The 15,140-nt window shown below is 46.7% G+C and overlaps 1 protein-coding gene across 5 annotated transcripts in view; it reads right to left on the bottom strand.

The window, feature by feature from the left end:
• Positions 1-287: 287 nt before the first annotated feature.
• Ctnnb1 (catenin beta 1) overlaps positions 288-15,140 on the bottom strand; it is a 29,889-nt gene continuing 15,036 nt past the window's right edge. For 3 of the 5 annotated variants that reach the window (XM_076577422.1, XM_076577423.1, XM_076577424.1), the window contains exons 2-16: positions 10,903-10,963; positions 10,317-10,544; positions 9,900-10,153; positions 9,535-9,773; positions 9,251-9,452; positions 7,973-8,117; positions 5,685-5,788; positions 5,269-5,607; positions 4,926-5,084; positions 3,639-3,758; positions 3,146-3,296; positions 2,936-3,057; positions 2,156-2,216; positions 1,307-1,527; positions 288-894 (exon numbers count right to left, since the gene is read on the bottom strand). In XM_076577422.1, the coding sequence (XP_076433537.1) occupies positions 1,319-1,527; positions 2,156-2,216; positions 2,936-3,057; positions 3,146-3,296; positions 3,639-3,758; positions 4,926-5,084; positions 5,269-5,607; positions 5,685-5,788; positions 7,973-8,117; positions 9,251-9,452; positions 9,535-9,773; positions 9,900-10,153; positions 10,317-10,544; positions 10,903-10,915 (2,346 nt within the window). In that variant the 5' untranslated portion in view covers positions 10,916-10,963 and the 3' untranslated portion in view covers positions 288-894; positions 1,307-1,318. Of the gene's footprint in view, positions 1,528-2,155; positions 2,217-2,935; positions 3,058-3,145; positions 3,297-3,638; positions 3,759-4,925; positions 5,085-5,268; positions 5,608-5,684; positions 5,789-7,972; positions 8,118-9,250; positions 9,453-9,534; positions 9,774-9,899; positions 10,154-10,316; positions 10,545-10,902; positions 10,964-15,140 lie in introns of all 5 variants that reach the window. The other 2 variants (XM_042281991.2, XM_042281994.2) reach the window with 1 other exon arrangement.

Below are 15,140 nucleotides of genomic sequence, written 5' to 3'. Positions count from 1 at the left end.
GTTTCTGAGCAGGAGGGTGAGTTGAAGGAGTGCAAGCTCCACAGCAGTCCTTCCTTCACAGAAGCCCAGTCAGCCACAGTAGTCAAGGCTGAAACACGCACTTCCTCCCTCTGGCTGGCCGGGTTTGGTGGGACGCTCGCTGCTAAGGGAGGCTGCCATGCAGACTCAGGCCTTCTCTACCCCGGCAACCTGGGCACCCCAATGACACCACCTCCTCAGGGCCAGCTGGGTGCCTGCATTACCCTCACCAACCATCTCATGACAAACAAATCAAAGTGACACAAGCGAATGAATTAAAAGTTTAATTCTGAACCATTTTTATAACCATTTTCTCTTGAAGCATTGTATCACAGCAGGTTACAACAACTTTGGGATAAAAGGCAACTGGTAAACTGTCCAAAACAAGGCTCAAATAACACCTCTTACTGATTTACCCTACCGCACGTATCCCCAATAAAGTTTTTGTTCAAAAACATGAAATAGATCCACCTGCTTATTTTAAGCATATTAAAAAGGAAACTAATCGGACCATTTCTATCTGTCTATTTATACAAAAGGCTACACAATGTTACACGTCTCCAGATTACGATTAGCGTGATTATGAATTAGTGTTCTACACCATTACTCAGTTCTTAGAAATCAGAAATTGCTGTAGCAGGTTCACTAGAACATAACACTACGAGACTTAAAACTAACAGTTACTGCAAAAAATAAAAGCTACTTCAAAGCAAGCAAAGTCAGTACCATTACAGATATTTAAAAAAAAAAAAACAAAAAACAACAAAAAAAAAAAAAAACAAGCAAGGCTAGGGTTTGATAACGCCATCTTGTGATCCATTCTTGTGCATTCTTCACTTCGTGAGTCACTCCCCAAATCCATTTGTATTGTTACTCCTCGACCAAAAAGGACCAGAACAAAAAGTTTACTCCGACTGTTCCCATGGGAACTCAGCTTGGTTAGTGTGTCAGGCACTTTCTGAGATACCAGCCCACCCCTCGAGCCCTCTCAGCAACTCTACAGGCCAATCCCAACGCAAGTTCAGACAACACAGCTGTATAGAGAGAAAGGCTGCTATTAACGCTGAAAACAGCAAATGTTACTCGTCTGAGTATAACGCTGCAAAAGCCGTGGCAAAAACATCAAAGTGAGAAACTTTCACACATGAACATCTCCTTCCAAGGTATGTATCTGTTTTGTGGCAGATTTACAAACAGGCCTAAAACCATTCCCACCCCACCAAGTCTTTCTGGAGTTCTGTAGGCAGAGTAAAGGATTTCACCCACACTGGCTTTATAAGCTGCTTACCTAAAGGACGATTTACAGGTCAGTATCAAACCAGGCCAGCTGATTGCTGTCACCTGGGGGCAGCCCATCCATGAGGTCCTGGGCATGTCCCAGATCTGGCAGCCCATCAACTGGATAGTCAGCACCAGGGTGGTGGCCACCCATCTCATGCTCCATCATAGGGTCCATCCCCAAGGCATCCTGGCCATATCCACCAGAGTGAAAAGAGCGGTAGCTGGGATCTGGAAGAGTCAGGGTGTCCACAAGACAGGCAAAGCAGGTTAACCGTGGTCAGGATGCCAAGAACGCTGCTTTCTAGTCTCCTCTTCTAAGCAATTATACAACACCAGGTCTCAGCAGCTCCAGAGACTACCACACACCAACAGCAGTCTGCCTTCAACATATTTACCCTCACAGAGCATGAGGCAGCTGTTAACTGAGCCTCACTTCCTGAGACTGAGGAGGCCTACCTGGCAGGCAAACTGCCTATCACAGTTCAGGTGAGAAGCCAGAGAACCCCACAGTTCCTTGGATAAAGCTTCTGGGATGGGGTGATGGCAGCAGCACCTTACCCTGCTCAATCTGGATCACTTTCCAGAAGGCTCTGATGGACTAGCTATGAATCACCCTTCCTAGACCCTCCCTTCTCCAAGACAAAGGTATGATGATGGGCTGTGTAACCAAAGAAGGAAAGCCAGGGGACAGCAAGAGCTGGCCGCATGCCACAGCCAAGCTCCACGGGCCCCACTAAAGACACTGCTGCTAACTCTGGAATTCAGGGACTACCTAAGTGCAGCTACCACTTCCTCCAACCCAGGCTCCCTCCCGGATGAGGGGACCAGCCCTGTGGATAAAAGCTTTATAACATACCATCCTGGCGATATCCAAGTGCTTCTCCCTGGGCACCAATGTCCAGTCCAAGATCAGCAGTCTGCATGGGTACAGGACAGAATATAAATTTTCAAAACCACACTTGAGTGTTTATAAACGTAACATCAAAAGACAAAAGAGCTCAAACTGCACCTAGCATTAAAATGTTCACTAACTGATTCTCAAAGGACACCTACAATGCTGTTCCAGAGGTAGGGTACAGCAATAAACGCCCAACAGGCAGACTGCTCCGACACAGTGGGCAGTGGGAAGTGGTCGGACCAGTATAGCAAAGCTGCCATTATCCAGAAAAGGCATCAATGGGAGCAGGTTTCGGACGGGGTGGGTGGGGAAAGTCAAGGGCTCCGGTCAGAACACATTAAGATGCCTACAAATGACTACTCAACACCCAGCTCTCACATTACTGTACGGAACCTGAGATTGCATTTAGCAAGCACCAGCTATTGAGACTATGTCTGTACCCCAGTTGGGAACTACGCAGTATCTAAAATGCACTTCTAGGGAAGTTGACCAGAAACCATGATTCAAAGAGTAACTATGGAGGATGGATTAAAAACAAAACCAAGGAGACAGTATATGGAGAGCAGACTGTTTAAACGGACTCCCAACCACCTGCTCAGCAGACTACTTTCCTCCCACCCTTGGAGACTTCTACAGCCCTTCTCACCTATGTTCCTGTGAGTTATGAGGACAGGGCTTGTTTACAAGCACTGCAGAGCCAAATGAATGAATGCACAGGAACAAGCACTGACTGCTTACCTCATTCCAAGCCATCGGCTCTGTCCTGAAGAGGGAACTGGTCAGCTCAACTGAAAGCCGTTTCTTGTAATCCTGTGGCTTGTCCTCAGACATTCGGAATAAAACAGCAGCTGCATAGGTTGCTGGGAAATGAAGAGAGAGTGGTCTTCAGGACAGGTCCAGCACCAGTGCACATGGCAGTTAACAGAGCAGGTTGGCTCCTCTACCTACCCACGCCTTCATTCCTGGAGTGGAGTAATTCTGTCAGGGGAGCTGTGGCTCCCTCAGCTTCAATGGCCTCTGCAGCCTCCTTGTCCTGAGCAAGTTCACAGAGGACCCCCGCAGCTACTCTTTGGATGTTTTCAATGGGGGAATAAAGCAACTATGGAGAAAACACAGGAACAAGATCCAATTAACCCAATAAAGCAAGGCACGGACCCAGTGTGGTACAGACTCGCTCAATGTGGAGTGTCAGCAGCACCCACTCAGCTGTGTTCCACATCTGTCTTCACAGGAGGAGGCTGCTCTGCAATGAAGGACCCCCAGAATTGTTCTCAGCCAGGAACCTCTCCTTTGGGGGTGGGGCAGGGGGCGGGAGGAGGGCTGTGCTCTGGCTCTTCCTGAGGCTCTAGGCCCAATGCTCCTAAGAAAGGACTTCTGGTCTGTAATCCTCTCAATTTTTAGGGGCCTAAATCTAGAAGGCCCCCATCTGAAGTCAACGCACCTGCACAAACAGTGGAATGGTATTGAGTCCTCGGATTACAATCCGGTTGTGAACATCCCGAGCAAGGATGTGAAGAGCTCCAGTACAGCCTTCCACTATCTCCTCCATGCGGACACCCTCCTGGAAGGAGAAAGGCAATTAACAAGCTGGTACTCTCTTCCTCTAGTTCCTGAGCTCTAAGCAGCAGGTGCTATTATTCACACTGTCTCCGAAGATCCTCACAGCTCACCCAGTGCTCAGGAAGGGAGGGAGGGCTCCTACACTGACTGTCAGGAGGCTCCTGGGAGCAGGCCTTCTCCCTGCAGAGCCAGCAGCCTCCTGTGCTCTATGGCTTCCATATCAAATGCAGCCGCAGAAAGGCCTACACTGTGCCCAGGGCAACCTGCCCAGTCCATTAATCCTCAGCAACTCATTCTCTCTTCCTTAGGCACCCTACAGGGTTAGTGTGACCCGAGGGCAAACATAGATAGGTACACTGTAAATACCAAGAAGTTTTGTGTAAGAGACTTGAGTTTCTGCAGATACAAACCCAGACACTGAGGGACGGTGTGTGGTCAGACTGCTTTCTCACTGCACAGAAGAGCACCAACCACTCTGGGTAAGCTGCAAGTGAACATGGGTCATTCTGATGGCTCTTCCCACATGTCCCTCTATATTTTTACATGTGTCTGGTGAAAACTTTACTCAGCTTTATTCTTACTGCTAAAATCTCAAAGAGCTGCCAGGAGAGTGCCCACTGCTTGTATCTCCCGAGACTCTGTGTTAAGTACTATTTACTTTCTAATCTAGGACTGCATAATGACTCTGCTACTTTGATTCTGTAAAGACACAGAAATCTCCTTCTTAGGCTGTAGGTGGCACCTTAACTATGAGGCCATCCTATGGAGAAGGGCCAGTGACAGGCACTGGAGAAATCAAACCCACACAACCATCAGCAGCAATGTGGCAGGGTTCCTCCTCTCTGTATCCTCATGTGGGGGAAGAATGCTGCCACAGAGTTGGATTCAAATTTGGCTATTCCTACATGAGCACATGCGTTCGAGGCCTAACCCCACGATAGCACATTACACTCCATGTTTCCGTTTTAAGGCTGACCAGGGAAACACCACCAGAGCTTGTCACACCCCTCTTCTCTGGAAACCAGAAACAGGTCAGTTTTTTTTTTCAGTCATTAGTAGCCCTTCAGAAAGGGGTGAGAGGATGGGGGTGGGGTGGGGGTGGAGATATGTAGATTATGCCTTCACTCTCACATGCCTCCAAACAGCCAAGAACCAAAGATTTACCTACCACAAACTGCTGCTGGGTTCCACCCATGGAGGTACGCCGCTGGGTGTCCTGATGGGCTCGAACAAGCAGCTGAACTAGTCGTGGAATAGCACCCTGCTCCCGCAAAGGTGCATGATTTGCTGGGCAAAGGGCAAGGTTTCGAATCAATCCAACAGTCGCCTACACAGAGGGAAGAATGGGTATACAACACAACCAAATCACAAGCAGCATTGAGTGCACAAACACTTGGGAATCCCACCACCCTACTCCTAGCCATCTGTGCCAACAGACAATCCCAAGTTACAACACTGTGCCCAGCAGTCCGTTCACTTCCCATGCTTCCCACCCTGCTCTGACAGTTTACCTTTATCAGAGGCCAGTGGGATGGTGGGTGCAGGAGTTTAACCACAACAGGTAGTCCATAGTGAAGGCGAACGGCATTCTGGGCCATCTCAGCTTCTTGATGCCGGCTGGTGAGATGACGAAGAGCACAGATGGCAGGCTCGGTAATGTCCTCCCTGTCACCAGCACGCAGGACAGTACGCACGAGAGCCTCTATGCCACCCACTTGGCACACCATCATCTTGTTTTTGTAATTATTGCAAGTGAGGTTAGAAAGAATTCCAGCTGCACAGGTGACCACATTTATGTCATCTGAACCCAGAAGCTGCACTAGCGTCCCAAGGAGACCTTCCATCCCTTCCTGTGGAGATAAAAACATGCTGAGTTCAGGGCTCATGGAGACCCCAGCACCAAGACAGCAGCGTCTGCAGAACCTACCTGTTTAGTTGCAGCATCTGAGAGATTCCTAAGAGTCCAAAGACAGTTCTGAACAAGTCGCTGGCTCGGGTCTGTCAGATGGAGTCCTAGTGCCTGCATCCCACCTAGAGTTAGACAAGGAAACGGCTCTTAGCTAGACGCGCCCGTCAGCCCTTACAGTGTCCCCTGACTGTAAACCCTCCTCCCTGAGGACTCGACTTCCTTCTGTTTTCTAGAATGTCATACAGCTTTTCCAATCCAGCTTGCCAGTGACAACACTGTCACACAGCTGCTGTTTCCTCCGTCTTCTATGGAAAGTTTCACCATCTCTGTCTGTCACCTGGAGGGGACATTCCCACCAACTCCTTTCATTCACTCTGCCACTTCCAGAATCCCCATCAGCAGCACCAGGCTCTGTTCTGAGCTGGAGTGGAGACACAGCAGTGCAGAGGCCATGGCTGGAAGTCACAAACAACATGCTACAGAGGAAAGCAGTGCAATCCTCAACAGTCATCAAGTCACACCCTGGGACTCGGGAGTCAGACAAGCGACAGCTCTAGTCAGTCAGCATGCTAAGGCCGAGTTCAAGGATAGCCTGGGCAACCGGTGACAGCCCATATAAAAAGGCACTTGAAACACTACCCAAGGTCCACACTTCCTGTTTTGGTCTTTATTCTGACAAGCCTTGCAGAGTAACATTTCACACCCACCATCTTCAACTGAGCAGTAAGAGACAGGTTCTTACCTCCTTGTCCATCCTTTACACTTACTTGTCTCCTCCCATCTGGCTAATTACACTTGCACTTAGCCTACCTTCCTGTCATCAAGAAGATGGTCTCCCAAAGATGCCTTCCTCACGGCTCACCTCTAGCTGCGGGCACTGACCTGGGTTGAGGCTGGCCACTTTCCAAGACTTCCCACTTCTCTCTTTCCATTTATACAACTATTAACTCGGAAAGTGCATCCTGCCCCAGATGCTCATCAGAATAGCTTAGGAGACTTAAGAGACACAAGCATTCTGACTCAGCGGGTCTGAGTGGTAAAAATCCCATCAGGCTACTGAGACACCCCTCTCCCTTCCTGTCATAAACTCAAGCAACCTCTAACTCAGCCTGGCTTTCCCTGTTATTGTAACCCATCCTTCAAGCTACCTGCTCACACTGCATTTATACCGACACTCTCTCCCCTCTAACTAAGACACAGCCCACACAAACTTCTTTTTCCTACCTGGAGAGCATCTGACCCCGCCCCCGACTCACAGGGAACAGAACAAGGTTGCAGGTAGCACTCCCTTCTTAAGGAGGCCTCCCCCCCCCCGCCCCCCCCGAGTTAGTCCAGCCCCTCCTCGGTGACTGTCATTGCTATGTACTTCTGTCAGAACACACATCTGTTCTATTCTGAGACAAGGCCTTGCTAAATATCCCAGGCAGTCCTAGAATTCTTGACCCTCTTGCCTCCAGCTGAGTGCTAGGACTATAGGCCTATGCCACCAAGTTCAGTGTCTACCTTCGTATATTGTTCTCATCTCCACAAGACACATAAGCCAGCTCTCTACCGCTCTACAAGATACATGCTATACTCAAGATTAACACATCAGAATGACTGGTGTGTGTGTGGGGGGTGTCTTTAAGGCTTCTATGCACGTGTTTCCAGCTACCTATAGACTTTATCAATCTACAAACATATGTTTAATCAAGTCTTAGAGTGTTTCTAGAAAACCCAGCAGAACTGATATCCCCTTATTCCACAGAACACAGGTGTACTCGTCTTCCCAGGCCCATGGTCTCACTGTTACAACTACCTCAGTAACCCCTCCACATCCTAAATTCTGAAGTGTTCCCAACAAGCAGGAAGGTGGGCGGGCACTGCAACACTGTATAATGAATCCTCAGCACCTCTGCACAATGCTGCCTTCATTCACCTCTTCCACTCAGGGGTTGAGGCTGGTTCAGCAGCCTGGGCAGATAGATGCTCTTAGGCACTTACTGAAAGGAAGCCCGAGAGTGCAAACTACTTTCTTGGGCTGAAATAAGAGGCTCAAGTACAAACCATATATTGTCTTTTCTATTATTACCAGGGATACAATATAAATTATCATATACAAGTTGTCCCATTAAGGGGGGAAAAGAAGCAGGGAATAGCAAGGATCTTCTTCTTTTTTTTTATTAAAATCTTAGAACCTCTGCTCACTGAGAACTAACAACAAATCATAAAAAAAAAAATCCAGTAATTCAGGGATAAGCAAATGCATACTGTAAGCACGGACTCGGGTGTTCCCTAGGGAACAATCCAAGCATATGTGTACTCACCAGCTTCCACAATGGCTGGCTTATTGCTGGAGCAGACAGACAGCACCTTCAGCACTCTGCTTGTGGTCCACAGAAGCTTCTCATAAGTATAGGTCCTCATTATATTTACTAAGGCTTGGGGTCCACCACTGGCCAGAATGATCAGCTAGAAAGATGTAAACTGTTAGTCATAGAGCTCCAAAGTGATGGAGAGGAGCCCCATCATGATACCAAGTTACTGTATCATGGCATCTCTGGACCCCTCTGACCCACAGCCTCAAACTGGGGTGCTAGTTATGTGACTACTATGCTACAGTGTTCTGCTCAAGTCCAAGCACACCAACCCTTTCAAGAATGCATCAACTCGGGCTAGAGAGAAGGCTCAGTAGTTAAGAGCACTGGATGCTCTTCCAGAGGACCTGGGTTCAATTCCAGCACCCACAACTATCTGTAAGTCCAGTTCCAATGGATCTGACACCTGCCTCCCCCCACCCCCATACATGCAGGCAAAACACCAATGCACATAAAATAAAAAGAAATAAATCATTAGAAAAAGAAATACATCAACTCTGGCCACCTCCCCACACTGAACATAAAGGAAAAGCTCATGAAAAGCAACCATGTAGTTGCTGTAGTAGCATTGGAAGTTGTGTCAGAAGAGCCAGGTGAAAACGGGCACTAAGACTCCACAGCCTCTGACCTTGACCTTCCATGTTGTGTGCCTTCTGAGACACTGCACAACGACCACTCCCTCGTCCTTCAAGTCCCTGGAACCTCTCTCTCCATAAGCACATCTCATTTCATACCTATACTCAAAAGTTACAGCTCCTGGACTTTGGTGTGCCCAACAAAGCCTCACAAGATCTACCCTGCCCATCTATATATAGCCTTACGCCAAAAACGTTACCAAACACTGTTTCTTACCCCCACACACACACCTTCCTCTTCAGGACTTTCGTGGATGTCGTCCTCTCACCTGCCTCCACCTAAGGAACACCTCCCTTCCTCGCCAAGATCTCCACGAGGCAGACCCTCAAACAGTGTTTCTTCTGTGCACCCAGCCCCTCTTCCTCCTCTACATTGGTAATTACTGCAAGGCTATCTATCTCCTGCCCAAGGGTACAGACTCAGGAGGCCTGCTTCCTGCCCCTTCAGCACACAGCACAGCACTGTACAGAGATTGAATGTTTAAAGAAACGGGTGGGCACCTGCTCTAGGAAGCACACAAATGGCAAGGCACACAAGTCTGAAGGCCTGTGATGACTCAGTGGCTCTGGGAAACAGCTTTCATGACTTTACCTTGCTCTCTTGATTGCCGTAAGCTAGGATCTGCAGGCAGTCGGTTGTAATAGCCAAGAATTTCACGTTTGTTTTGTTGAGCAGAGCAACCATTTTCTGCAGCCCACCGGCGAGGCGCACTGCCATTTTAGCTCCTTCCTGATGGAGCAGGAGGTTGTGCAGCGTCGTGATGGCGTAGAACAGTACGGAATCCACTGGTGACCTGAGAACAAAGAGAACCTCCGTCAGCCACAGTGGCGCCTTCCACTTCCTACCCTCCTAGTTCCATGATCACACTTTCGTACCCAAGCATCTTCACCAGGGCAGGAATGCCTCCAGATTTAAAGATGGCCAACAAGCCCTCACGGTGGTGAGAAAGGTTGTGCAAAGTGCCAGCAGTACAACGAGCCGTCTCTACATCATTTGTATTCTGCATGGTGCGTACAATAGCAGACACCATCTGAGGAGAGCGCATGATGGCATGTCTGGAAGCTTCCTTTTTGGAAAGCTGATGAACCATAACGGCAGCTTTATTAACTACCACCTAGAGTACAGGGAATGAAGAAGCACCGTTAGTTTCCAAATTCTGATACGGGGCAGCCATTGTCATCCCATCCCCTTGACAGTTTCCTTCAAAGTAGACTACAAAGAAAGCCGTGTGACTGCTTACCTGGTCCTCATCATTTAGCAGTTTTGTCAGCTCAGGAATTGCACGTGTGGCAAGTTCCGCGTCATCCTGATAGTTAATCAAATTAACCACTGCATGCTTCAGCATCTGTGATGGTTCAGCCAAGCGCTGGACGTTAGTGGGATGAGCAGCATCAAACTGTGTAGAAGGGATCTGCATGCCTTCATCTAGTGTCTCAGGGAACATGGCAGCTCGTACCCTCTGAGCGCGAGTCATGGCGTACTGTCCATCAATGTCTGGGAAAGGTAAATCCACATGAGACTTGACTGTCCTGAGTGCTAAAAGTGACGCTACCCTCCACCTTCCCTCTACTTCTCACTTGTGATCTGTGTCTAAGCCATCACACACATCCTTGCTAGGAAATTTAACTACAGCTTTCAAACACACAATGCTTTTTACCGGCTACTTGCTCTTGCGTGAAGGACTGGGAAAAGCCTTGCTCCCACTCATACAGGACTTGGGAGGTGTCCACATCTTCTTCCTCAGGATTGCCCTTGCCACTCAGGGAAGGAGCTGTGGTGGTGGCCCCAGAATGGATTCCAGAATCCAAGTAAGACTGCTGCTGCCAGTGACTGACAGCAGCTTTTCTGTCCGGCTCCATGGCCATGTCCAACTCCATCAGATCAGCTGTAAAAACAAAACATGTCAGTGCACTGAAAACACTATCCGAATAAAACATCTGGGACAATGACCCATCATTGAAACACTTTTAGAAAGGCCGCCAAGGAGAGCAGAATGATAGCCAGTATGTGTTCCATGATGGAACAGGGGGCAACCTAATGGCACTCAGGTTCCAGAATCATCCAATCAAACTATATTCCCAAGGGTGGCTTGCTGATTATTTCACCGAGCCAGTAGTAGTGAGCGGAAAGAGCAAAAAGTGGGCTGGCAAAGGAAGAGGAACAGGGACTCTAAGGCAAACCCGTGCAGAAGCCATCAAGGAGCTCCCCAGTGCAACAGCCTCAGCTTTATGTGCATCACAAACCTTGAGTAGCCATTGTCCACACAGGAGTGTCACAGCAGTTGTACACTAAGCTTCAGATACCCTGGGGGGAAATCAATCAAGTCATTAAAATTTAAGCTTGATTTTAATTCAGATCACTGAGATGCCTGCTAGTGTTAGGCTATGCCCTACCAACACAAGCCAAAAGCCAGTTCACTATGGGACACACTGAAAACACAGACCCTAAAAACCACAGCTCCACCACCACCGACCTGAGCGAAGGGTATACACCTCAGCAGAAACAGACTGCAGGCACACAAGGCGCTGATGGAGAAAGTCAGCAAAGGGACCACTATTCAAAACCCAACTGCTCTGTGAATTCCTGAAAGCTAAAGATGCTCAGGCTGGGCATGGAGGCAGTGGAGTCTTTAAAAAACACCAATTTTTAATGAAACAAATCAGTTGTTATTCCGATAACATACTGATCAGAATGGTGATTTATGCAATTTAAAAAACAAAATTACTTTTCAAGTCAAAGTTTGAAGCACAAATAGAAATATACTTATCAGTAAGATTTGTCCAAGTTTAAGCAATGATGTACACACCACAGCCAACTAGTATGGAGGCCCCTGTGAGTATAACATTTCCCACAGGTAAATTTTAGTCTAAATTAGGTCTGCATTTTGGTTTTGCTGTACAATATTCAAGGAAAATACCAAATCACCAAAAATAAAATGGAAGCTTAAGGCTCATAAACTCTAGGTTCTACTCTATGAACAGATTTCCACTTTTAATGTCTGTCCCAAGCAGGTTCATCTTGCACTACAGCTAACATAAGAATACTTACAAATTAACACTGGGTGTATAAAGACACAGCTAGGAAGGACCCTTAGGTATGATTGCATCTTCAGTTCATGCAAAGGTGATTTTGAATGTTTAAGGAAGTTGGAAACCTCACACTAATGATGATTTTTTTCTCTAAGTAGATAGAGGGAGCCATGTTGACTTTTTCCTTTGTTTTCTGAGAAACTGTTTTACTGTGGAGCCCAGGCTGGCATTCCTTCTTTGTTGGCCTCCTGAGTGTTGGGATCGCATCTGGAGTTCATCACTCACTCCTCTGAGGCTAAAGCAGGTAAACTCAAGTTGAACCCTTGCTTCAGGCTCCACAGTACACAAACTGACACTTAAGGTGTCAACTGAGAGGGACCTCTCCCTCAAGAATCTTGTACCCTGCTGGACGGTGGTAACGCACACCTTTAATCCTAGCATTCAGGAGGCAGAGGCAGATGGATCTGAGTTTGAGGCCAGCCTGGTCTACACAGTGAGTTCCAGGATAGCCAGGGCTACAGAGAAGCCTTGTCTTGAAAAACCAAAGGGGAATAAAAAAGGAATCTGGTACCTAAGATGAGGGGCATCCCAACGTTCCACCTTTAATCAACAGAGAAGCCCGCTCCTCAAGGAGGGACGGCTGTGGCCTTGCTGCCACCCCAGCCCTCACGAGGGTGCAGCCCCACTGCAGCTTCCCAGAGGGAGACTTGACCCTCGTCTAGACTAGCTCCTCATCTGGCTAACACCTACAGGCCCGGAGACCAGCAGTGCCCACTCCTGTGCACTTGCCTGTCTCCTCCTTAGGGTACACAGCCCAAACACCCTCTTCCTAGGTAAAGCCTGTGTAGATAGCTGACCTGCTGATTTGGAGCATGATTTATAATAATTTTATGGGGGAAAAGCTCATGTTCTAAACTCACAATATCTGCACATGTTGATGTCCTGAACACAACATACATTCAGCATATAGTGCCAGCACCTAAAAAACCATGCAGTATTCATGAAAACCACCCTTCCTGCCGGGCGGTGGTGGCGCACGCCTTTAATCCCAGCACTTGGGAGGCAGAGCCAGGCGGATCTCTGTGAGTTCGAGGCCAGCCTGGGCTACCAAGTGAGCTCCAGGAAAGGTGCAAAGCTATGCAGAGAAACCCTGTCTCGAAAAACCAAAAAAAAAAAAAAAAAAAAAAAAAAAGAAAACCACCCTTCCCCCTTACAACAACCCTGTAGGGTAGAAGAGAGCAAACGTTAACCAACTAGTAGAGTGAAAACAAGAGGAAATGGAGCTGTCAGGGTAAGTAGCAATATGTGGGCCAAAGCATTTTCTACAAAAATACAGGACTTCTTAGCATTATCCACCCAAAGAAACTGATGAGTCCACCCTGCTCTGAAAGGAGTAAAATGGGGCAGAGTCTTGTCCCAAAGGAAACTTCTCATCATAGACTTCAGGCCAAGGGCTGGCTCTCTTCCAGCACTCCCTGCCAATTATTAAGGGACCAATCTCAAGTTCCCAGTAATCAATGCTTTCTATCCGCCACAGTAGGAGACTCTTCAACATCAAAGGAAAAGCCCAAGAAAGCAAACTCAGCAGTAACAGTGTTTTTTAAACGGGGTAAATTGATGCCACAAATAGTTTAACCTAGTATCCCCATGAAACTTGAAACAAAAAAATGCAAGTTAAATATTAACCAAAGTTGCAAAATACTCATGAAACACTGCATGGAAAGACCTCAAACATAAAAAAGAAAAGGGTTATGGATCTAGGAACCCAGGCATTTCAGTAAGAATCACAAGAAGTGTGGGGAGAACCTGCCTAAGTACCCATCAAGGTGCTACACACAATGTCTGTGACCTCTGACAAGGTGCACAGGGCTCACAACTCTCTTGCATCTCCCCACCCAGTCTAAGGAGTCTGTATATACATCTATCTTTGGGTTTGTTTCTTCTTGCTCTTTCTTTCAATGTGTATTTTACTTTTCCAATTATCTGTGAGTGCAAAGATATCTGATTTTGATCTATCTATAAATGCCTCTTGTAGAAATAGTATAGATTTACACTAAAACTATTCTCCAAGTTCCCATCAGGATAAAATTAATTATTTACCTTGTAATAAATTATTAGTAGCTGTGGATGTCATTGCATAAAGCATATACATTATAAAATCAGTTTTAACACTGACAGTTCATGCCAACAATTCACTTTTCACAAACTGTGTACTAGAACAAATCCAGTTAACTGACGAAAATGCTGTTCTAATTCTAGAATGTCATAACCTTTGGGGTTCATCTTCAGGTTTTAAAGAATTCTTTAGTAAACTATGTCCATCTGAAAGCAGAGGTCCCCGCATTTCAGCCACAATTCTAGTTCCCTTTCCGCTTATGCTCTTCAGCTGTATATTCTGACCTGGAATGAAATGTCCTGAATTACAGACACACAGATGGCTGAGAGACAAAAAGTAGTCCGGCAAGGATCAGACTATCACCAATGACTGTACATCCCTCACCCCAAGCCACAGCTCATACGTTCTTCTACACAGTGCTGAGTACGTTTACCTTTGGCCAGTTCTATAACATTTTGGTATTATATAAAATTACTGCTAAGTATTTTTCAAATAAAAATCCCACACATCAACTGTTATAAAACTATGAACACCTGTACTGCAGTGACTAATCATAGAAGAACTGAATCCTGCCTCCAATTCTTGAGTATTTAGTCCTTCCTCACTTGCTTGTAATACCAGGACACAATAAACATCTTAGCATAGAAGAAATTCTCCTAACTAATTCTAATGACAGAACTCTAGGCACCATGGGTTTTAAAGGAGAAAAGAACATCTATGCCTTTGATTAATACCATTGATTGACTGATCATCAATCAACATGGCTCCAAAAACTGACAGAATGTGAGTTAATACCAAGTCCACAGAAGGCACGGTACAAACTATCCACTTACCAAGGGATTGTCGTGATCAAATGACCCCAGCCTGCTTTAGCAGTTATCCCTGCCTACCCATCCCCACCCTGTAGTGCCGCTACAGAGTGTATGTAGTGTAGTCTATTTGGTTGAAACCTAAACTCTTGTTCTGTCTTGTCTGTGCTACAAGTCTGAGCTGTCAGGTTTTCTAATGTGGCACTTTATTTTTATGGAACACACACTGCACTATACCTAAGAAGTTCTTTGAATATGCAAATTTAGGACAACTGTTCACATTCTTCAATTTTACAATTATAACTTTGCATTTATTGTCAGCCTCACCAATGAGTACAATACAGTACTAACCCTTCAGACCATAAAAATGTTAAAATAGTCTTTCACAGACATCACCAAGAACATGTTATTATAAAAAAGTAGGTATGGGCTAGCAAGATGGCTCAGTGGGTAAAGACACTTGCTGCCAAGCCCCATCTCCAGGACTCACAAGGTGGAAGGAAAACACCAACTTCCCTAAGTGGTCC

Source organism: Peromyscus maniculatus, chromosome 7 (genome assembly GCF_049852395.1).
Source record: "Peromyscus maniculatus bairdii isolate BWxNUB_F1_BW_parent chromosome 7, HU_Pman_BW_mat_3.1, whole genome shotgun sequence".
Taxonomy (NCBI): Eukaryota; Metazoa; Chordata; class Mammalia; order Rodentia; family Cricetidae; genus Peromyscus; species Peromyscus maniculatus.
This window is presented reverse-complemented; position numbering and strand designations above follow the sequence as displayed.